The sequence below is a fragment of the Taudactylus pleione genome, unplaced genomic scaffold (genome assembly GCF_031769625.1).
Source record: "Taudactylus pleione unplaced genomic scaffold, aTauple2 ptg000201l, whole genome shotgun sequence".
In the NCBI taxonomy this organism is placed as follows: Eukaryota; Metazoa; Chordata; class Amphibia; order Anura; family Myobatrachidae; genus Taudactylus; species Taudactylus pleione.
In genome coordinates this window covers 14,250,012-14,274,770 of record NW_028284603.1, presented here as the reverse complement: position 1 = coordinate 14,274,770, position 24,759 = coordinate 14,250,012, and the positions used below count along the sequence as shown (strand labels likewise).

The window sequence follows — 24,759 nt, the reverse complement described above, 5'->3', positions numbered from 1 at the left end:
TTGATAAATGCTAGCTGGAAGCTGATTGGTTGCTATGGTGAACTTCTCCACTCTTTTTAGAAGCTTTGATACATCTCCACCATAATCACTGATATGGTGCATACACACGGTCAGATTTTTCTTCAGATCTGAACGATAACAATTTAAAAAAATCGTTCAATCGTTCAGATCTGAAGGAAAATCTGACATATCTGTCAGATGAACGATTTGAACGATGCGCGTTCCAGATGGTCAGATAACGATATCTGACATTTGATGTGTTTGCAGTCAGACTTAGGCGATTCCATTCATTTTAACGCAGTCAAAAATCGTTCCAATCGTTTAAATCTTTGGTAAAATAGTTCAAATCCGTTCATCTGACAAATCTGACCGTGTATATGCTCCAATACAGATAAATAAGGAACTTCCACATTAGTATCAATTTTAAAGAATGAAAAGGCAAGTAAAAAAATTGTTGGGACCTTTTTTCAAAGAAGAATTTATTTTTACATTGATTTTGTTAAATGCAATAGAATGCATTTAGAAACCTGTTTGTCCATTACAATGTAAATAAAAACAAATATGGATAAGAATTACCAAAAAAAAAACAAAAAAAAAAAAGCAACTTCTAAATTGGAGGTGTTGTGTTGTCCGTAATTACCAATCAGATTCTGGCAATCATTTATCTACTACAATCTATAATGTGAGCTAGAATCTGATTGGTTGCTGTAGAAGTTTTAGTAAATATAATCCAAAATCAGTCACTGACACAACTTATCCAATAAATCAAACAATGTTATTAGTTTGTATTATGCTTAAAACAATAATAAGAAAACAATTGTTGAGCACCATTTGTTAACACATAATACATCTTACATATTTATTGTGTTTTTATCCAATACTGTGCATCTATACAAGTGTTACTTGGTTATTGTTTGATTAGTGAGAGGAATTCTTCTCTTGTCTTGGGGTCATCTCTGAAGATTCCGTGCATTGTACTAGTTACAGTTCTGCTATTCATTTTCTGCACCCCTCTCATTACCATACACATGTGCCTATGGGAAAATCACAACCAAGAGTTATAGTCCTGCCTTTATTTAGTGATATCAGTTAATTATCCATTGTAAGCAGTAACGGAACTAACATCAATGTTTAGTCACGCTCCCAAGCCTCTTCTGTGAGGGTGACCCAACGAATTGCGCTATGTGTGCCATTGATAACGTGATCCACTGCTGGTGGCACCCTTTACATAAGTACATTTTGGGGATGATTAGTTAAGGTGCCATGTAATTTATATGTGTAAATATAAACCCACACTTATGTTAGCATGGTGTTATCTTACGAGCAGGGCCCTCTACCCTCTTGTGCTTCTCCTTACTTTATTTTCATCTACTTCTTACTCCCCACTAGGGCACCTAACACTTGGTTGCTTATGCTCTGCTGTCCATGTGGGTGTTATGGTCGCTAATGTAGCTATGTATATTATCCGTGTCCTGCATTGTATTGTAGTCTAAGTCACTGGTCACTTATTTGTTTGTTATACCCCTTTTACACCAGAGCAAAAACCTGGGTTTTTGCTGGGTCTACCCGGGTCGCAGCTCAGTGTAAAAGGGTCCCTGAAAAATAACCTGGGTCAAGTGACCCTGCAATCCAACCCAGGTAGCTACCAGGGTTGGACCCAGGATGGACCCAGGTAATGGTGCAGTGTAAACGGTGCAACCCGGGTTATCTGACCTGGATCATGCCTAAATTGAGCGGATTGGTGGTTGTGGAGCATTCACCTCCCACTTTTTATGACGTCACAGGTTTAGCAGGGCAGACCTGAGTTCAGTGTGAACAGGGCTGACCTGGGAGTAACCCAGATCAAAGGTGCAGTGTAAATGGGTCTGACCAGGGTTGGAACCATGTCCAAAAACCCAGGTCGGACCTGGGTTTTTGGTGGAAAAGAGGTATAAGGCGCTGCGGAACACTTGTGGCGCCATATAAATAAATAATAACTAGAGATTAGCCACTGTAATTGCTCTTGTTGACTGGCACATCACTTCTGTCATTGTGCATAACCTCTCTCTTAGTACAAGCTAGTTACTCCCAGGGAGCACCTCAGTCACTCACATCATATAATTTGGAATTACTTCATTGCATTTCTCAATCTGAGAACATCTTATCTACCTGTGCTGCGTTCCCCCTTTCCCAATATCCCCCTTTCCTTGATGTATTGTGCATAACCTCCCAACTGTCATGATTTTGGTGTTATAGCCCCCATGTGTTGACCTCAAGGGGAATAGCTTCTATAAAAAAATTGGTGGAGGTTCCAGATTAGATGTTTTGTGGCAGGTTTGTACTAATCAGGGGAAAGGCTTATTGCCCTGCTATTGCAAGGAACAAACTGGAAGCAGACATTTTGTGAGCTGAACCATTTACTCATCCTATCAATTTTAGAAAGATGTTAATTTCTCAAAATGGCTGCCTCTTGTGACTACACTTTATCCACAGATAGACTTGCTATAAGTTAATTTGTAATGATTGAGATGAGGCAAAAAATGTAAACTGAATGAAATAAAATTACTAAAACAAATAGAATGAGTTTATATAAAAGGCACATTTTATAAAAGTGTCTTTATTGTGGAAGTGACCTATAAAGCTTTTTTTTTTTTTTTTTTTTCCTTAGGCACCATATATTTACCAATCATCCTGCAACATTTTTAATCCTCTGATCCTCTCACTGGGACAATTATTATAGAGTTTATAGAAGAGGAGCAACATTAACAGTGCAGGCAGATAAATGTGGCAGCCTTGGGACAGAATACTTTGTTAGGGTTCTAAGCATTTAGGCTTTATGCTCAGGAAGGTTACTAATTATCACCATGTGGGGACATTTGTAGCATTCTTGGATGATTAATGTTAATTTAAAACCTGCTTTGCAAATTCTTGGAAAAGTGTCATTTTTAGAAAATTTAAAATTTACGTCTAAATGTTTGTTTTCCACAGGTCATTCAGGGGCACATTCAGAGTCACACGCACGTCTGCCTATAGATGTGACCGCATTGCATGCTGGTGATAAATGTGGATCTATGCACGTATTCAGCATTTGTGAAAGTAACCTTCATCATTATTGGCACGCATTTGCACAATCACCTCCAATAGCCCGAAAATCCACCTACACGACACTAATTGACACCAACTCAGCCACAAGTGGTGATACATCTGAGATGTCCGTGACTCTGAATCGCACTTAGTTGCCCAATACTTCTTATGCTCGGCTACAGAGCATGTGCAGAGCTAAAATTAGCAAAATCCACCCTGGAAACGGACTTGCATGCAACGCTGAATCGCCCCTCAGTGCCTGAGTGCAGCTCTTTGTTACCATCTGATTTCTGTGTCTTCCGCATCACACTCACCCTTAAACTCATTGATGATCGAGTGATCTTATTTAGGTTGTTTGATGCATTGAAATCTTTAATGGCACAATCATTTGAGAACGCAACTTAATTTTTTTTTCCCCTGTTCTTTAATACAAGAAAGATGTTACTTACGACGCTTCAATAACAACAGCTACTCCCATCGGTTGCAGGGCCTCGTTAATTGCTAGGGCTATTTGTTTTGTGAGACGCTCTTGAACTATAAATAAATACAGTGATTTATTGATGTGCGCTTACAGGGCTATCAAAACAGGACATAAATGTCCACAAATAACTTTGAAACTAACTAAATGTGAACAGAACCACTATACAAAAAAAAATAAAAACGAACTTTATATGTACTTTGCTGAAATGATTCACATAGCCCAACATTTCAGTATGGCTAGAATGCTTTCATCAGGTATAAGGATAATGTATGTATACTGTAAATTCCTCAAATAATAATTACTAATTCATAAATTGATGCAGTGGTTGATGCTTTCTAATGTATGGAAACAAAAAGCTCCCACAAAAGCTTATGGACGTATGACCCGCTCTAAAACGCAGGGATGGGGGGGGGGGGGGGGTCTCACTCTCCCCGACCTGACTAGGTACCATGAGGTAACCTTGCTCTCTCAATTAAGCAATTGGTCCTCCCCCTCCACTCCAAACCTTGGGAGGACCTGGACTGTGCTTTCCTTCATGGTTTACTTGACCTTCTTTGGTTACCCCAAAACTACAGACATTCCCTAAAGCTGTTTTGGATAGTTTGGGCTATTAAGCTTCCAACTCATTTTGAGTTTACCCTGCTACCAGGTCTGTATCCCTTCAGGCTTTAGATAGATCATTACCTCATCTCCATATTTCCTATTGGATGCATCTGGGTGTGAATCTCTAGCTGATTTTTTTTTATCTCCATTTACTATTCTCCCTTTTGCGGACATTTGTGCCAAATTCAATTTAGGTCCCTCAGCCTGCTTCTGTTATCTTCAACTTAAACATTGGGTTGACCAAATGAATACTGGCCCCACTACTTTTTGGATACCCGTGAATCGAGTTTTGGATAGACTTTTTAAAACTTCCTCCCGTGGTGCCATATCCTATTAGTACTGCTTATTGTCACCCCTGGACTTGAAAGATAAGTCTCCCGTTCTGCTAAAATGGTAAGCTGACCTCCAACGTATCTTCACCTTTAAACAGTGGGAATCTATTCAACTTTCCTGCTTTTCCCTCTCTAAGGGCCTGATTCAGAGCCGCTCGTAAGCGGCCGCTCGTTCGTTCCGAGCGATGTTTGCCCAACTGCGCATGCGTACGGATCGTAATACGCATGCGTGAACCAGTCAGTGCGGCCGAAAATAATTTGTTCGCTAAATAGCGAATGCCTGCTAATATGAGTGACAGGAGGAGGCGTATGTGGGTGGTAACAGGGGAAGGTGCTTGAAAACAGGGAGTGGAGATCAGAACGCAGGCGTGCTTAAAGGTCAAAACGGGCGTTTTATGGGTGTGCATAATTAATACTGCAGCGTCACTGACCACGTCATTAGGTTATTTTATAGTCAGAACTGCTCGCAAATTTGTGGTAGGAAAAACCAACCACAAGAATAGCGAGCAGTTCATACGCTGTTCGATGTACTCGATTAATCTTATAAATAGCGGATATGACGTATGGTGCGTGCGGCCAGGGGGCGTATTTTTCAAAGTTACAACCGCAAGTTTTGCTCGCTCGTTCAGACTTAGAGGCGTGAACAGACCGCAATGAGCGAACGGTTCATTTGAATAGCCACCCCTTGTTTTTGAACGAACGACCGCAAATAGCGAGCAGCTCTGAATCAGGCCCTAAGTGCACTAATCACACTGAAATGCATGTTAAACTCTTAAATAGGCTATACCTGACTCCCCCTAAAGTACATAAGATATGGCCTACAACTTCTAAACTCTGCTGGCGTCTGTCATTTAGATGGTACAATTTTTCACATTTTTTAGGACTGCTCTGTCTTCTCACCCTTCTGGATGGAGGTGATGCTTTCATACTAGACATTTTAGACCTTACTATAACCACAGACCTCTCCTTAGCTCTTCTACATTGGTATCCCACCACCATCCCCAAATCCACCCGTTATGTCCTTGGTCATATTTTAATCTCTGCTAGAGCTACTATAGTGGAACATTGGAAGTCACCCCCCATTTGCTAAAGTAGTCTCCAGAACTCAAATTAATTTTGAAATGGAAACTAAAGAGGTTCCATACTCTATGGCCCCCTCTTCCCCTATCATGAAGTGGTTTCCATGGCACGTATATATCACAGAGGGTAAAGGTGCCCCTCCCCTGCAAACTCTATTTCGTGAATCCCCTCTCCTCCTTTTATTCTATACAAGTTTCCAAAGAAGACCTTCATGGCTGAAAAGTTAACACTATAATTTTTGTTTCATTTATATGTCTGATGACCCATACCCCCTACTTCCCTTTTGGTTTTTACATCCCCGTTGTTGTCCCTCTGTCTTTATTCTGTATCCCCATAAATTTTGCATATATTCAATAACCGTTTATTGTTGAAAGAAAGAAAAAATTACAAATTCAGGCGCACAAACCTTGTAATCTCCGACTGTATATTTCAACAATTCTGAAGGTAAAAAAAATTCAGAGTTAGCAATATTTTTGTTAATAAATCAATATTGTACAGCCCTGTCATTGCAGTTGTTACCATTAGTTCAAGGGCTAAACTGTCTATAATATAGCCCACAAGTGGTGAATGGGTTAGCATATTTAAATGCACTGCTTTTTCGTTACGAAATGGTAACATACTTATAGAGTCTGTCCCTACCTTAACATCTCACCAGTATCCGACACCTACTTGCTTCAGTGGTTTGCATTCTCTTAAGCACATGCGCCAACTTGTGCAGTTACCATGGTCAGTGTGTCTTTCGTCAGCATAGTCATGACCAGTGGTGGCTCCAGAGGTGTGGCTGCTGCCCAGTCCAATATTCAAATAGGGGAGCCACATCAACAGCCAGTGAGTCCAGGCTGGTGATGTTTGGAAGGGCAGTTGGTGTGGTTCCCCTATTTGAATTTTGGACTGTGCTGCAGCCCCACCTCTGGAGCCACCACTGGTCATGACACGATGTGTGTCTCATTTACAAGTTCAGCCCTATCATCGCTTGAGGACTGCTTTAGGTTCTGTGTTCTGACCTGGGTGTTATATAGTTGCTGAACCCTGCTTTGAACATAGCCGTAAGAATGGAGGGGGGGGGAGCAATGAGGCAGCTCACCCCCTTCCCTCCCCTCTCACACATGTGAAAGGAGGCTGCGGGACAGTCAGTGGCTGTGCTTTTTAGAAGTAGGCTGCACAGCGCCTGCACCGCATGGAGGAGGAGGTGTGATGTTCAGCCTTTAAGTTTACAACCACACATTACTGCCTTCTGCAGAGGCTGTGCAGCCTATTGCTATAAAGCATAGCGCATGACCATCCACCGCTCAGGTAGGAGGGGTGGAGGTCAGCGCCGAAATGATTTTATGTTCCCACCCCAACACAAAATTGTTCCGACGCCCCTGACTTTGAACCTTACAGTGTGTCTTCTGATTTGGTACAGAGTCCACTGATGAGGCTTGACCTGATTCTAAAGGGTAAATTTGCTAAGAATCAAGTCTGGGAGAATTTGCTTTTTTTTTTTCAACTCGATTTAGCTTCCCACGAAATTCTGGTTATTTGAGGCTCCTGAGACTCTCAAATTTACCAAGAAGTGAGTTTAGCTGAGACTGAGATGTCCGATGGTGAAGCAGAACGAGATTTCTCCCCGAGTAGCAGTTTTTGTAGGAGATGACTCACCCGAGATTGCAGTATCTTCTCTCTGCAAAACTCTCCCGAGCAAGCAGCCTGCACATATAAGTGAGATATGTGTAAGCTGCTTGTGTTGTACCTGTAAAAAACAGGTTCATATTTTAAAAAAAAATTATGTGAGGTCCCCCCTCCTAAAAGACTAACCAGCCCCGGACTTGCCAGCCAGTTCTGGTTCTTAAAATTACAGGGAAAAAAAAATGTGTAGGGTTCCACTGTAATTTAACAACCAGCACCAGGCAGCAGGGAAAGAGCTGGTTTTAAATATAGGTGAAAAAAAATTGGCGTGAGGTTACCCCTATATTTAAAACCAGCTCCAGACCCTTTCTAGTGGGGGACTGATGTCTCCTCCATAGACTTCAAGGTTACATCAATACTACAATGTAGCGGTTCCCACCATAGACTTTAATGGAGATTTCTCTCCATTGAAGTCTATGGGGGGGGACAGGCTGACCGCACACAGCCAATCAGCGAGCTGCTCCGACGGAAATGCCCGCTGATCGGCTGGCGGCTCCTTCAATGACGGGGCACACGTGTGCCCCGGTCATTCGCGCGGAGTAAAGGTGTGTGTGTGGAAACACATACCTTTGCTCAATCCGGCTTGGATTCGGGAGCACCCGTTTATTTGTTTTAACCCCATGGAATGCCTACTTGGAGAAGAGAACGTGAACTACGCATAGGTGAGGTGAGTGAGACACTGGCGCCAAGTTTTCTGCATAAAGGATCGCAATAGTATGCTGAGACACGCCCCTAAAATGGTCGCGACACCCCTGCGTTTTTACCGCTACTCCCTGTAAACACCCCAAAACGGTCCCTGAATGTCAAGCACTTTTGCAAAGAAATCCTCACGGTTTAGTCGCTTTGAAAAAAATGATCCAACCATAATGCTGGATACACACGTAAAGATTTTCTGTCCAACCATCCAACTAGTTGATTGGTTGGAATGAAAATCTGGTAACGTATGGGAGTAAATGATGATCAGCAATTTGCTCCTAAATGCCAGAAAACAGATGAAAATGGTCATCAGACAAGTTTGTTAAATGTTTTATCTAAACAATTTGTTCAAACAGTTTATGTCCATTTTCCGGCGTTTGGGAGCAAATTGCTGATTGTCATATACTTTCATACCTTACCAGATTTTCATTCCAACCAACAACTAGTTGGAAGATTGGACAGAAAATCTTTAAGTGTGTACCCAGCTTCAAGGTGCCCACACACATAGCGATATTTTACACGATCTGGCCGATTCCGACGAATCGTGACGACAGATCGTGTAAAATATGGGCAAATCGTGAGTCCTAACTCACGATCACGATGCGATGTGCGTCCCCGCTGGTCGCACATCGCATCGTCAGATCTGCCGTGCAGTAGGGCAGATCTGACAATCTGGGACAAAATGCACTGGGAAAAAAAAAAAAAAGTTAAGATGCACGATAGATCTTAAGTCAGATTAGATGCTTTTTACTCCAAATCGTGTGTAGGAGCTGCCGGGGGAGAGTTCAGGGGAAATCGCACACATCGTGGGATCGTGTGCAGATCGGTATGTGTGTGGGCACCTTAAGTGTGAACATGCTGATATTCTGGTTTCTGGCCTATATAACACTAGACATTTGCAGTGGTTCCTAGTACAATGTATTCCATCATTTTTTTTTTTTATTTATTGAGTTAAAAAAAAAAAAATGTGTGTCAGATACAACTTACTGTAACAAAAAATCAAAGAAAGGGTTTCTCCCTATACATTTCTATAATATTGTAAAGAATAGGGAAGGTAGGTAAGAAAACTGTACTTCCTGCTCAGTCTCCCTGGATTTATTCCTGTGTGAGCGCAGAATGGTGACGTCCAAATATCATTCTGCCAAGTTCTGGTTAGTCTGGTGAGGTTCTATAGCAGCTCTAGTGAAGGGAGGTATCTCGCTATGCTGGTAATAGAGGCACACACAGCCAAAAGTATTGGTTGAGATTAGTTTTTCCATGCAGTAATGACCTATTTATTATAAATGAGTTACCTTGCCAGTTTGCTTAGTCCGACAACTTTTTTATTTGGTAAATAGCCAATGTGAACCTAGGAATACAAATAAAAAAAGATTTAAACAAATTTACAAGCAATCTGTACCACTCCATATACTTTCTAATATATAGAAATAAAAATGGGTCATCATGCATGTAAAATATTTCCCAATTTTTTTTTTCATCCTGTAGCTTTCAGGTCAAAAGGGGTGTGAATTATAGATGGAAAATATATGTATTTTCTTTTTAAAAAAGGAGCATTTCTATAGCTAGACAATTGAATCCATTATAAAGTGGAATAAATATTGGCAATTTGAAGGTCATTTATTTTTTTTCATGACTACTATATAACAATTTTCTACTCCATAGGAAATGCAGAAGTGCGTGAGGTGAACCAAACAATTGCCATACGCACAGTTTAATGTTAACAATTTCTTATCTTTCAACCAAGAGGATCAAATGTGTCATCAATTTTGTCATCTGAGTTTGATTGTATTGGTCTGTTTGTCGGCACACTTATGGCCTGGTTCTGAGTCGCACACTATGCCAATCGGAGCGCAGTTGGCTGATGTTTTAAGTACTGTGCATGCATCTGCATCGCACTGTGTATGCACACTGGGACTCAGAACGAATTAGGACGCAGGGAGTGTGGATTTTAGTGGGCATCGCTGGGAGATACAAGGGGTGGCTAGGCAGACACGAGCGTGGCGCTGATAGCGGCGGCACCTAAAGACGCACAACCGCTCACACAAGACGCCATACTCAGACGGAGAAGCTGCACCTGCCATCAGCGTTAATTTTGTCAATTAAAGGACTAAATTGTAATGATAATATAAATATTTCAATAATATTTTACATTTTTAAAGAACAAGTATGTGTTCTAGATATTTGCAGAAAATAAATATGACCTGTGAAGGAAATGATTGTGTGTTGCACTTGTTCTAACAAACTTAAGGAAGTTATTTATGATATATAGGAGGAATACTACTGTAAGTCAGTATGCAACACAGTATCACTCAGCCTACTGTGCCTAGGTTACTAAACACATAGTTAAAGGTATGCCGAGTTTAAGTTCTCAAGGGATTTAGAGAAAAGTTCTGCAGTAAAATCCATTACAGTATCATTAAACTGTCTGCAAAAAAATATGACTAAAACGTTGACTAAAATTAGGCTAAAATGAAAACTGAGGTCCACTGACTAAATCTTTACTAAAACAAAGCAAAAAAGTTATACTAAAATGTGACTTAAGCTGGCCACACATCTAAAGATTATCTGAAAGATTAGCCAACTAGTTGATTGGTTGGAAGGCAAATCTGGTAAGGAATACAATCAGCAATTTGCTCCCAAACGCTGGAAAATGGACCAAAACTGTTGTTTGAACAAATAGTTTAGATCAGTGTTGGCTAACCTTGACACTCCAGCTGTTATGGAACTACATAACCCAGCATGCACTGCTACAGTTTTGCTATTAGGGCATGCTAAAACTGTGGCAGGGCATGCTGGGATATATAGTTTCACAACAGCTGGAGTGTCAAGGTTAGCCAACACTGGTTTAGATCAAACATTTAACAAAGTTGTCTAAACGACCATTTTCATCTGTTTTCTGGCATTTAGGAGCCAATTGCCGATCATCAGTTACTCACATACGTTACCAGATTTTCATTCCAACCAATCAACAAGTTGGCTGGTTGGATGTAAGTTGGTCTAGTGTGTGGCCAGCTTTAGTTTAAACCAATTAAAGTTTTAATAAGTGACTAAGACTAAAGGTGCATACACACACACAATTTTTTGAACGATTATCGATAACTTTCTGAGTTAAAATGATGAACGATTATCGTTCATGCGCGTTCACGTTTGCAGTTCAGTCAGACTGACCAACTCAATGATTTTCAGTAAGGGAATATGCAAAAATCGTTTGTAGTTCAAAAAAATCGTTCATTACATTTAGTAAATGAACAATTTTAGTAAACAATTTTAGTTCATATTTCCCTTGAAAAAATTAATGAAAAACGTTCATTTACTAAATCGTTGTGTGTGTATGCAGCTTAAGGGATATATTTACTAAAGGGCGGATTTTTAGAAGTGGAGTTGTTGCCCTTGGCAACCTATCAGATTGTAGCTGTTATCTTCTAGCAGGTACTAGATAAATGATAAGTAGAATCTGATTGGTTGCTATGCATGGTTTTGCCAAGGTGCACAGTTATACTAGGTACATAAGGGCACGATATATCGTTCGTACAGCCGACGAACGATATATCATTCAGTACATTTGCGGATGAGTGCACACGATATATTGCATCGTCCATGCAGCACAGTGGATGCATATATATCTGAAGGTGTACAGGTGACCAACCAACCCATTATGCTGGCCGCAGGAACCAGCGCCAATGACATTTTGACTGGATGGGCAAATTTAAATGCCTGCTCAGTTGTGATGTCTAGCCAGACATATCAAGCAACTGAATGGTATGTATGCTTACCAAATTGGTCGCTGGGTTGGCGGAGCGATCAGCCAGCCTCTGCGTCACTCAGGTGTCTCCCCAGCATTACTTGCTCTTTTTTACTTTACTCCTACCTCAGAATTAGGCCCTTATTATCATAGCCTGCAATGCTCATTTATATCTAATCTAACATAATACTAAAGTTTGTTTTTGTGACACCCCCTTCCTCGCCCGCTATACAGAGAAATGTATTTCTATATTCCTTTACCATTGCTCATATTTGTATTTTTGTACGTACCTTGCCAAAAAACGGTACCAAGTGATGTTCACAGAGCGAAAAGACATCAATATCTTTCACAATGACAATTTCATCATGGTTTTCATCAAATATGGCATTGTTGAGTATATCTAAAACCATAAAATAGATATATATATTCATATTATATTTGTTATATTCTCAAGTTATGCATTTGTCTTATAATAACCTATTCAATTGTTGTTTATGGAAAATATCCTGTGTTATGTGTGTGGCTATTTTTTCTCCATTGCTCTGGGTTCTGCCTATTAGTGTGTTTGCGGGACAGACTAGGGATGGTCATCGATGGGACAAAAATGATCTATGGTGCACAATCGATGGTTTGCACCCCCTCGATGGTCATCGTTGCTGGGGGGGGGGGGAGGACGGTGGGCTGCAGGCCAACGAAAAAATGTGGGTTGGGCTTAGCTGGCACTGGGGAGGGGGCCAAGCTCAGTCCTGTCCAAAAAAAAAAACATCAGCTCCCACTTGTCCATCTATGGCGGAGAACCATTGGCTCTCTGCCATCGATAGCAAAACCATCGGCCATCAACAGTTATTGCTAACTATCGATGGTCAATGGCTATTCCTCATGTAAAACATAATACATCCAAAAATGACTTATTTTTGGAACTATTGCAACCAGCCTGTCCAAGATATTCTTATCAGTGTATTGCAGGGGCGTATTTATAATGGGTGCACACCCCGCACCCACACTTTTTTCTTATACTTACCTCTCCAAAGTCCCACGGAGTAGTGCTACACAGAACGCCATGAAAATGGCCGCAGCCATTTTCCCAGTGTTTTGCACATGCGCAGTAGGAAATCACCAGGAAATGGCTGCCGCACCATTTTCCCGGTGAACTGAGCATGTGCAGTAGACTCTGAGTGCACTCTAGTGCCCGGAGTCTACTGCTGCTGTCAGTTTGCTGGCGGCAGCTGGGGAGAGAGGAGGGGGCCCCGGATGGGGAGTGAACATGGGCCCCCTCCTCTCTTGATACGCCGCTGGTACATTGTGTCCTCAAGCAAAAAAAAATCAATTGTACAGTTTCTAGAAATGTTAGCAGCAAGTGCATTTTTGTAAAATCTGCTACAAAAATGAGACTGGGAGTATTTACAATTACAATACACTTAAGAGAATCTCAACTCAAAATATAAATGACTTGAGTATTAGCGCTTGCATCACAAGCTTAGAATTTATGCTTTCTTTACATAAGTGCAAAAAAATGTGCCTACAAAACATATATACTCTAGAGCAGGGATTCCTAACCTCGGTCCTCAAGGCACACTTAAGGTGCATACACACTAGACGATTCGCCCCATGAGCGACATAGTCTAGTGTGTCCCTGGCAGGGGTGTGCTCAGTGTCATTACCGACACTGAGCACAAACACTGAACAATATCATGCATGATATTGTTCAGTGCTGGGCACCCACCCTCATTCCCGAACATGCAACAACTTGACAATATCGTCAGGTTGGCCTGCATGTTCGGGCGATGAATGACAAAGACCAACGACCAGTGGGAACGCGCATCGCTGGTAGTTATCGTTTTTGTGCAAAAATTGAACGATATTTTGAACGATAATGATATCGTTATGGTTCAGTCGTCCAAAATATCGCCCAGTGTGTACGCAGCTTAACAGTTCTGTTTTTAGTGATATCCATGCTTAGGCACAGATGGTTAAATCAATATAACTGAGGTACTAATTAAGTCACCTGTACTCAAGTATAGATATCCTTAAACCTGGACTGAGTGTGCCTTGAGGACCATGATTGGGAACCCCTGCTCTAGAGACATACACTAACCCTATATATATGCATAGCCCAAAATGACGTGGTTATTTGTCACTTCCATGCCCTTACGATACTGAACTTGCCCCTGAACCCCTTTGACCGGCTTCTGGAAAACGAGGGTAGCAGTCAGTGCTGGATACATGCAGCTTAGAATACTAGTGCAAGTTGCACAGGAACTTTTATGAGACATGCAAAATTGTACAACTGCACTTCTAAATCACGTGACATATATACAGGTATACAAATACGTATGCTCCGAAAGCTAATTCATTTATGTAAATGTGTAAAAACCAAGGTCGAAATCCTGGGAATTACTTCCCAGGTTGACCATTTCACACAGAAAAAAATAGCTATAATTAATGATATAAATAAAAAAAAATATATATAAAATGATATAGAGTATCTAAATCCACTCAAAGATCACAAGTACAGCTGCAGAAAATAGAGCGAGCTGTGGTTGCTCGACCAATATAAGAAAAACTACTAATATTACTGTAATCTTACTGCGCTAGTTTAAAAAAAATGTCTGTTTGAAAGATGGCAGAAACAAATACCAGCTCGGAACTTATTATATAAAACCTTGCAATGATATCTAAACATGTGTGTGTGTGTGTATGTGTATATATATATATATATATATATATATATATATACACACACACATATACACACACACACAGTGCCTTGCAAAAGGATTCACCCCCTTTGCATTTTTCATGTTTTGTTGCCTCACAACCTGGAATTAAAAAGGATTGTTTGAAGGTGTGCATCATTTCATTCACAGAACAGGTCTACAACTGTGAAGTTGTGTTTTTTTATATTGTGAATCAAACAACAATTAGAACAACATAACAGAACACTTCAGTGTGCATAACTATTCACCCCCCTAAAGTCAGTATTTTGTCGAGCCACCTTTTGCGGCAATTACAGCTGCAAGTCGCTTTGGATAAGTCTCTATCTTGCCCCTGGGATTTTTGCCCATTCCTCAAGGCAAAACTGCTCCAGCTCCTTCATTTTGGATGGTTTCCGCATGTGAAAAGCAATCTTCAAGTCTGACCACAGATTCTCAATTGGATTGAGATCTGGGCTTTGACTAGGCCATTCCAACAGATTTAGATGTTTCCCCTTAAACCACTCGAGTGTTGCTTTAGCAGTATGCTTTGGGTCATTGTCCTGCTGGAAGGTGAACCTCCGTCCCAGTCTCAAATCACAGGCAGACTGAAACAGGTTTTGCTCAAGAATATCCCTGTATTTCGCACCATCCAGCTTTCTCTCGACGCAAATCAGTTTCCCAGTCCCTGCTGCTGAAAAACATCCCCACAGCATGATGCTGCCACCACCATGTTTCACTGTGGTGATGGTGTTCTTGGGGTGATGGGATGTGTTGGGTTTGCGCCAGACATAGCGTTTTCCTTGGTGGCCAAAAAGTAAGATTTTAGTTTCATCTGACCAGAGCACCTTCCTCCTTACATTTGGGGAGTCGCTTTTTGGCAAACTCAAACTCTGCAGCTCCTTCAGGGTTACCTTTAGTCTCTGTGCTGCCTCTCTGATTAATGCCCTCCTTGCTCCGTCTGTGAGTTTTGGTGGGCGGCCCTCGCTTGGCAGGTTTGTTGTAGTACCATGTTCTTTCCATTTGATGATGATGGATTTGATGGTGCTCCTGGGGATCATCAAATATTTGGATATTTTTTTTATAACCCAACCCAGAATTGTACTTCTCAACAACTTTGTCCCTGACTTGTTTGGAGAGCTCCTTGGTCTTCATGGTGCGATGCCTCTTGCTTAGTGGTGTTGCAGCCTCTGGGGCCTTTCAGAAAAGGTGTGTTTATACTGACAGATCATGTGACACTTAGATTTCACACAGGTGGACTTTATTTCACTAATTATGTGACTTCTGAAGGTTATTGGATGCACCACCACTTTTTTTTGGGAAAGGAGGTGATTACATATGCACATGCCAATTTTCAGAATTTTATTTATAAAGATTCTTTTTTATATATATTTTTTTCTCATTTCACTTCACCAAATTAGATTATTTTGTGCAGATCCATCACATAAAATTCAGATTAAATAAATAAATTACAGGTTGTAATGTAACAAAAAGGGTAAAAATCCAAGGGGGTGAATACTTTTGCAAGGCACTGTATATATATATATATATATATATATATATACACATACACACACAAGAAGATTATAATAAAACCTTATGTGGTCATATCACATAACTAGAAAAATGGGCCAAATAGACTACAGCAGCATTTATTATTCCTGAGGCAAAATTCTTTGATGCTATAATAGTATTCAAAATAGGTTCTAGAAAAAGTGTCACTCTCGATTGGGCTGTAGTGAACTGTATCCACAAGGTCCCAAATGACGTTAAAATAAATAAAGATTCTCAGCAGCGTGCCCACACTGTTATACTTATTGGCTCAAGTCCATAAATAGTTACTCCGTCCTGGTTATATATTGTCCGTCTGACAGCAGTCCGGCTTATAGAGAGCACTGTCTCGTGTGTACTCAGAGTGCACTCACAGCTAGTCAGCTGGAGACCAGAGTGTGCAGCAGCTGCAGAAGGTTTGCGATACCAGCAGGGAAAAGGACTGTCCATGCACTTAAGCAGTAAATTGCCCAGTGTGTATTATTTCTCCAATAGATGTCCAGGCTGCTGGAACCATGAAGGGGGACCAGTAATAACGGGGTTCACTGACGCATTTTGCCTCTAACAATTGGAGGCTTTCTCAAAGAGTGACGGTACCCTTATCAATTTGTCCATATACCCCCAGGTCCAAAATCCATTTGAATGGTTCCTTTCATTAACTTTAACGGGCTCAGATGTGTTAATGACACACATGGGTTTAAGTCACAAGCTGCTGAAAGTTTCCTGCATTTACTACTTTATTGGTGTTGAAATCTTTAAACCTCCTAACTAGTACACCACACAATAAATCCATACATAATATCTTTATAGTTCCGATCTGGTATAAATAAGAAATATTTAGATAAACATTTTGGCAGCACAGATGGTGTAATGGTTAGCATTACTGCCTCACATCACTGAGGTCGTTGGTTCGATACGCACTACAGCCCTAACTGCGTGGAGTTTGTATATTCTCCCTGTGCTTGCGTGCGTTTCCTCCGGGTGCTCCGGTTTCCTCCCACACGCCAAAAATATACTGGTAGGTTAATTGGCTCCTAACAAAATTACCCCTACTGTGTATGTGTGTGTACATGTGGTAGGGAATATAGATTGTAAGCTCCACTGGGGCAGGGACTGATGTGAATGGCTGAATATTCTCTGTAAAGCGCTGCAGAATATGTGTGCGCTATATAAATAACTGGTAATAAATAGATGAGTTTCACTTGTACTAAAAAACAAACAATTTAAAAATTATTTATTCTTTTCCCACTTGGGGATCAAACTCATGGCTCTGTGTTCACAAAACCCTGCTCATACCACTAACCTACCCAGGTAGTAACACTTACCAGATGTTTTTATTAAACATATCACAATCGTACATTTATTCAACCCACACCGATTCAAATATGTATTTACTAGTGTACAAAAGCATTTCTATACCACACTTTATATACAAATACTGACGTATATTGGTCTTTAAAATTTATATATACCTATAGATAGATAATAATAGTTGCATATATATATATATATACATATATATATATATATATAAAAAAATAATAACGGACCACCCCAACTGGGAACCAAACCCTTGTTTTATTATATACTAGACCTCCACTTAAACCTCTACTCTATAAAGGTCCCTGGAATGCCCAGAACATAAACGAACATGTCCGATGAAAGCTGACTGAAGGCGCATATCCACTACACGATATAAATGAACGATTACAACATCGTTATCGTTCAATCGTTCATTAATTGTGCAGTGGATATGTTGCCAATGACCAGCGATGTGCGCTCCCGCTGGCCGCTGTAGGCATCTGTCATTGTCTGAACATACTGCCCAACCTGACGATATCGACAGGTTGTACATGTTCGGGGATGAGGGAGGGTGCCGGCACTGAACTACATACCGTTCAGTGTGGGCACATTATCCACTGCACAGTATAATGAACGATTGTACGATAATGATGTCATAATCGTACAGTCGTTCTTACTTGTGTAGTGGATATGTGCCTTAAGACAATCCTGCATCATATAATTATGTTACTATACAGCATCATATAATTATGTTACTATACAGCATCATATAATTATGTTACTATACACACCATTGATGATAAAAATGTGTATGCAAATTATCCCTCTCTAATACTGTCGATCCCCCCACTCATAACTACACATGACAAATATACCAGGAAGCATAAATTCCCATATCATCATGAATCTACAAAGTGTCACAATGAAGAAAGGCCACATAAAATGTACGTGACATAATAATGTCAATCATGCGAAGTACTTTTGGTCTAGTCGTAGTTGTCAGTGATATTTTTTTAGTATTCACCCTGGAAAATATGGTGCTAGTTTCAAATGCATACCACACGCTTTAGTGACTCTGACAATAACTCATTATTCAAGAATTATTATGTCACGTACATCTTAGTCCTTAGGTGGCCTTTCTTCATTGTGACACTTTGTTGACTCATTATGATCTGCTTGATTTATGCTTCCTGGTATATTTGTCATGTGTAGTTATGAGTGGGGGGATAGACAAGATTAGAGAGGAATAATTTGCGTACACTTATATTATCAATGGTGTGAATGTTAACAGAATTATACGATGCAGGATTGTCTTATGCTGGCCATACACCTGCACGAATTTGGGCCGATTGCCCGATTTTCGACGAGTCTTACGATGAATCTGGTAGAAACCGTGTATTTTTGGAGTGGGATACGATCCGATACGCGCTCCCACAGCTCTTAAAATGGATCGTATGATCAGATGTGCAGCCCATATTATCCATCGTATCGTGTGCAGATCGCACCATGTATTTTGTGCATGCGATGCATCGCGCGTCCAATCATGTCATTTCAATAAAGTTTCCCTGATGAGCGCGTGAGGCACACCATCGATCGTACGACAGATCGTGTGCAATGAAAAACAACAAGTCGTGCTGCCAGGACTGCCAGGGAGCTCCGGGGAATCGTATCTGAATCTTATCTTATGCTGGTCGTGCAGGTGTATGGCCAGCATAAGTCAGCTTTCATCGGACATGTTCGATTATGTTCTGGGCATTCCAGAGACTTTGATAGAGTAGAGGTTTAAGTGGAGGTCTAGTATATAATAAAACATGAGTTTGGTTCCCAGTTGGGGAGGTCAGCAACTACTATTTTCTATCTATAGGTATATATACGTTTTAAAGACCAATATTCAACAGTATTTGTATATAAAGTGTGGTATAGAAATTATTTTGTATACTAGTAAATATATATTTGAATCGGTGTGGCTTGAATAAAAGTATCAGTTGTGAAATGTTACATAAACACCATCTGATAAGTGTTACTATCTGGGTAGGTTAGTGGTTAGAGCAGGGGTTTGTGTACATAGAGGGCCTGATTCAGAGACGGACAGAATTGCACAGTCGCACACAAGCGGATCTGCATTTCCGTCCATTTAAAATGCAAATGCAGAAGGAGGTGTCACACACCTCCTTGCTGCACTTGCATGATCACAGCGCTGCGATCCAGGTCGCAGCCTGGGATCACCATCGAAACAATCGCGACCATCGGTCGCGATTGTTGTCAATGTTTCATTGGCCAGGCTGCAGGAGCTAAAGTTTCCCGCAGGCTGGCCGGGTCCTGGCAGCCTGCGAGGCCAGGAAGTCTGCGTGCACCCACGCAGACCCTGGCCTCGTCCCTCCTGGAAAACGGGGGAGACACGCCCCCGTTTCCAGGAACGCCCCCGCTCCGCCTCCCAAACGCCGCAGCCTGTCATGAGTTCAATAAGTATAAAAGTGTGGGTACGCTACTGAGACTCTCTGTATATTTCTACGTCATTCGGGACTTTGTGGATACAGTTGACTATAGCCATATGGCGAGTGACACTTTTCTCTAGAACCTGTTTTGAATACCATTATAGCATCAAAGAATATTACCTATGGGATAATAAATGCTGCTGAAGTCTATTTGGGACATTTTTCTAGTTATGCGACCGCACCGCCCGTAGTTATGCCACTGTAGGTGGAGCGCCGGTCAGTGACGCTCCTTCTCCATGCAGTGCCCGGAACAGGTGGGGGACAATGGAGCCAGGTGCCCACTTCAGGGCTGGCGCCCGGCGGCAAATGACTCCATTGTCTTCGGGAGTTCTGCCACTGATATGGGCACATACCTTCTGGCTTCCTGTGAATTGGGACAAATGTGTAGCATGTGGGATGTCTGGTTAGTCCCAGTTCTCATCATCCCAAATAGGGACAGCTGGAAAGTATTCATATGATCTAATCATCATTTAGGCACCGTGCTGGCCACTTAGTGGCTCTCTAGCTGTTGTGAAATTACAAGTCCCAGCATACCCTCCCACAGATCATCCTGTAAAGCATGCTTGGACTTGTAGTTTAATAACAGCTAGAGAGCCACTAAGTTAAAACAACAAATTGTGGATTTCAATTAAATGATATTAATCCAATATGTGTTCACTGTGCCAATTAACCTAGTAAATAAGTTGATTTATCACTTCAATAGTATCTGACCACAAAAATCTGATCAAATTAATTAATAAATAACTTCTGAAACAGGTGGCAAATTGTGAAAGTGGAATAGTATTCTTCTCAGTAAAAATATCTGGAATAAAATAAGCATGATACGCAATGGATTCTGCAAAACAAACTTTTTTCTTTTTACTATGTACTACCCCTCCTCTACCCAGTTATTTAGGGTATCTATTTTTCCTAGCATTTAAAATGTAACAGTAGGTAGCTCGTTAATGGAAAATGTTATACATCTTTTCCATTAGAATGCCGGGTCGCACCTGAGATTATTTTCACGTGCCCATTCCAGGCGCGTGCTGGGTGAGACCCCAAACAGACAAATGGCCCGTCATCGGCATCACGTGTGGAGCCGGTACTTGGAGATGATAGCGCCGGCTCTTCCTAAGCAGAGAATGGGACCGGGGTCGTACTGCTTCACGAGCAGGGTTGAACACGCATTCAACCCTTCTTGTGATCAGGGTTGAAATGCCAGATAACTCGACCCGGCTCATTTCAGCCCCGCCCTTTCACACAGCACAATAACCTGGGTTGCTGTGCGCTCACGTGCAATAACCCAGGTTATTGCTGCTAGTGGAAAAGGGGTATTAGTTAAATAGTCCTTAATATACAGCTGAAAAGCAGCTTGAATACAGGTGACTTAATTAGTACCTTAGTCAATTTCATTTAACCATCTGGACCAAAGCATGGATATCCTTGAAACCTGGACTTTGAATGGCGGAGTTTGGGAACCTCTAGCACATTTCAAGAGTTCAATGAAATATTTAGAGAATTTTGATCCTGGCTAAAAAAACACAGGGTTTTTGAACAATACAGTTGATAATTCGGTCTAAAGGAGGGTACACACTATACAGATATATCTGCAGATGATGGTTGTTCGTACACACTGAACAACCATCATCTGTGCCTGCCCACAAGTCCTGGCGACCAGGGGGCGTGTCCAGGTGGGCAGGGGGCATGTCCCACCCCCCTCCTAGCGGCTGCCGCTGTGTGTATATGGGCGGTGTACCGATGCGACATGTCGGTGAATACCAACATTCACCGACACAGGGGCAGAACTATGGGAGACAATGGAGGCGCCTGCCTCCGGGCTCCAGCTCTGAAGGGGGCACCTCCTCCATTCTCCACAACATATTCACCCCACTTAGGGCTGTAACTATGTACCCAGATTGTACCATCACGGCCGCCCAATACATGGCACCTCTTCCTGGCACTTGAGAAGCCACCATACACTAGTGGGGAGCTCCATGTCAGACCATCAGCTGCTGCCTTCATCTATCTATAGCCTGTCTGCATGCAAATTACTACATTACAGTGTCAGCGGCTGTGACGGGGGGCACCAAATTATAACTTGCCTCCGGGCGTCTGGGATGAACTTACACCACTGCACCGACATATCGCGGGTACACACTGCCCGACGGGCAGCAGGTACATTGGCCAATCAATTGATTGGCCAATATATCTGTCAGTGTGTACCCAGCTTTAAAATGCTTTGGGTGATAAGAATGAATAAAATATTATTGATTTCAATTGAAGAGTTTCCATTGGGAAATTTGGATGCTGCCTTATGCCTTTCAAAAGCTGCTCATGCAGACCCTCCAACAGTGGTGGATTTCCAACTAGGACTAAGCACATGAGGCAGGTGCCTAGGGGTGCCACTTCCTGGGAGCGGCACAGCAGTCTGCCCCCTTCCCCCAACTATGCTGAACGTCAGTGACTGCGGAGCTGGCTTGGGAGTCGCAGATGAATGCTTTGGCCACCAGAGATGCTGAAGCATGGAACCCTGTCTGGTGGCACTGGCAGCCCTGATTAGAATTACCCTTATTGGAATTTAAATATTGCATATCCAAAGTATGTATTTAAGTAGCAGAGCACCTACTTTTTATATTATCTTGTTATATTATAAGAGGGCAATAATGTTATTCCTATGGGCGGCCTAACCTCTAATACCCCTTTTACACCAGAGCTAAAACCCAGGTTATTGCAGGGTTAACCCGGGTAGCTCCTTGGTGTAAAAGGGGACATGGTTGGATTCCTGGGTCGAGTGACCCGACAATCCAACCCAGGTAACTTGCAGGGTTTAACACGGGAATGATCCGTGAAACCCTGCAGTGTAAACGGCGCGATCCGGGTCACGATGACCTGGAGCATGCCAAATGCTGGCTTCAGTGATGCTTGGAGATGATGTCATCTCCAAGTATCCACTTCCACGCCGGAAGAGCCGGGTCACTGCAGACCCGGCTCTGGTGTGAATGGCGCCGACTCGGGAATATCCTGGGTCGGCGCCGGCTAAATTCCGGGTCTGATCAGGTTTGGAACCCTGTTCCAACCTCCGGGTCAGATCCGGAATTTATGTATACAAGCGTTATCAATCTGCCTCTGCCCTCCAACATGACCGCTTCCACCAGGTAAAAAATGCTCTGCTCCTGGACTTCTGTCTTCATTTGTGATTGCAGCCACCTGTGTTGAACTAGTTAATTGAGGAAAAAGTGTTTTAGCACAGGTGACTGCAATCATAAATGAAGATGGAAGTCCAGGAGCAGAACATTTCGTGCCAAGTGGAAGACGCCATGTTGGAGGATCTGCTCAAGTGATGTGCCTATGTGACATCCTATGTATTACTCATATATCATTTTAGCTTGGAGAGATACTGCACTTTAAATATACAAATTGTTGCAAAGAATGACATGTTTTCTCCTTGCAGAAATGTACTTACCATGAATAGTCTCCTGATATCCTTTGGTGAAATACTGCATAGCTTTGGCAGCCCTGTGGGGGGTCCTGAGCAACCCTTCTCTGTCTGGATTCTCCCCCAGGTCTCTGAGGATTGTGGTATAGGCATTCTCTAGAGATGCAAGCTTGTCCTGATCATGTTGCTCTTTCTTGCATTGGTTCAAATTTTGTTGATCCAAAGACTTTTTCACATCCATTGTGCCATTACTATAGCCGGTTATGTAATTGCAGTTGAATTCTCCATTCATGTTGGATACTGTGCTGCACAACCCAAGGCTTTAATGATTGCAGAAAGCTGGCAGAATAGCACGGATGTACCCAGCTACTTGTGACAGGTTGCCAGTGATTAGAACCATCCAAGTTGTCCCCTGTATTTATACACCACCAGATAACTGAAGCCAATCTCTGATGACAAAGAATGACGTTATAACTGTCAATACACTAATGTATTCTATTCCAGAGGTGTGTGGCTCCTGCTCCCTGAGGCTAGAGTGCAGATGACTTATGCACATGGATTTTAAGGAAGTGGGTGTCTGATAAGCAGGTTAGTTATGCTGCTCTACCAGATGAGCCTGACAAAACATATGCCCTTTCATTCATTCTATGTTCTTACAGACATTGCAATTAGTGTGCTGATCATGTGCGTGTAGCATGCAGCAGAACATTTACAAGCTCCAGCCAATAGCAGATTCACTGTAAATCAAACATCATGGACGACACTATACTGGATGTACTAACTGCTTGTATGTGAGGAGAAGAAAAAGACAGATTTCCAAGATATAGAAGAGAAAACAGAGGTTAAGATTTTACCAAAGTACTGGCAAAAGAGAGGTGTGTGTGTGTGCTCTCGTATATCTATATTTCTGGGGACTCAGGTCAGACAACACACCAACACTGGTGGGACATCTAGCAAGGTGGGGACTTGAAATAAGGTCCCCACAAATCGGACCCTGGGAGGTGAAATAGGAGGCATGTCCGCATGATCCTGCATAAAAATTGGGCATGTCCCCAGGAATCACAATATCAAGACAGATATGGGTTTCCTGTGCAAGCCATAATATGTGTTTGTGTTTCTGTGAGCTCCGACATATACTTCCATGACAGGTGGTATCAAGAAGGGTGCTCCCCAGACCTGATTAACCCCCAGCCTCGAACAAACAACTGGGCAGTCCTAATTCCTGCTGCCGGCCGGTCCCTGAGAACTTGGCCAGGGCCCCATCCGCGGGTGCATGGAGCGGCGCCCAGGGGACCCTGGCAGCCAGGAGCAGAGGTGGTTCAGTCAGCGGGGGGCCCGAGTGGAGTCCCCAGGCGGGCTTAATATTCAGATATTTTGCATCCCCAGGGGAGAGAGGGGTCGGCTGCAGCCGGGGCCCCTTTCCAGGCCATCGGGTGGGCATCTCCGGTGGGCATCCCTTCCTCTCTGGTTCCCTGTGCGGGCTGGACAAGCGGAGGGGCGCCGGCCAGTCCCTGAGAACTTGGCCGGGGCCCCATTCGCGGGCGAGCGGAGCGGTGCCCAGGGGACCCTGGCAGCGGGGAGCAGGGGAGGTTCAGTCAGCGGGAGGTCCATGCGGAGTCCCCAGCTGGTGCCCCTTTC

The 24,759-nt window shown here is 42.4% G+C and overlaps 1 protein-coding gene across 1 annotated transcript; it reads right to left on the bottom strand.

The window, feature by feature from the left end:
* Positions 1 to 872: 872 nt before the first annotated feature.
* On the bottom strand, positions 873 to 23,435 carry LOC148518215 (GTP cyclohydrolase 1-like). The gene is made up of 6 exons (XM_088477513.1): positions 23,149 to 23,435; positions 11,956 to 12,065; positions 9,216 to 9,271; positions 5,966 to 5,997; positions 3,513 to 3,597; positions 873 to 1,034 (listed from the first exon to the last, which is right to left on the bottom strand). Exons 1-6 carry the CDS (start codon positions 23,411 to 23,413, stop codon positions 908 to 910), a joined length of 675 nt encoding a protein of 224 aa, XP_088333639.1. The 5' UTR covers positions 23,414 to 23,435; the 3' UTR covers positions 873 to 907.
* Between the last annotated feature and the right edge of the window lie 1,324 nt (positions 23,436 to 24,759).

What these genes read in the sequence shown, in the direction of transcription:
- LOC148518215 (XM_088477513.1), bottom strand. Translation starts at nt 23,413, where the DNA reads ATGAATGGAGAATTCAACTGCAATTACATAACCGGCTATAGTAATGGC. An exon ending in ATATCAGGAGACTATTCATG is followed by an intron (nt 12,066 to 23,148) that starts GTAAGTACATTT and finishes TTATGGTTTTAG; the next exon opens with ATATACTCAACAATGCCATA. An exon ending in GGACTAAGCAAACTGGCAAG is followed by an intron (nt 5,998 to 9,215) that starts GTAACTCATTTA and finishes TTTTACCTTCAG; the next exon opens with AATTGTTGAAATATACAGTC.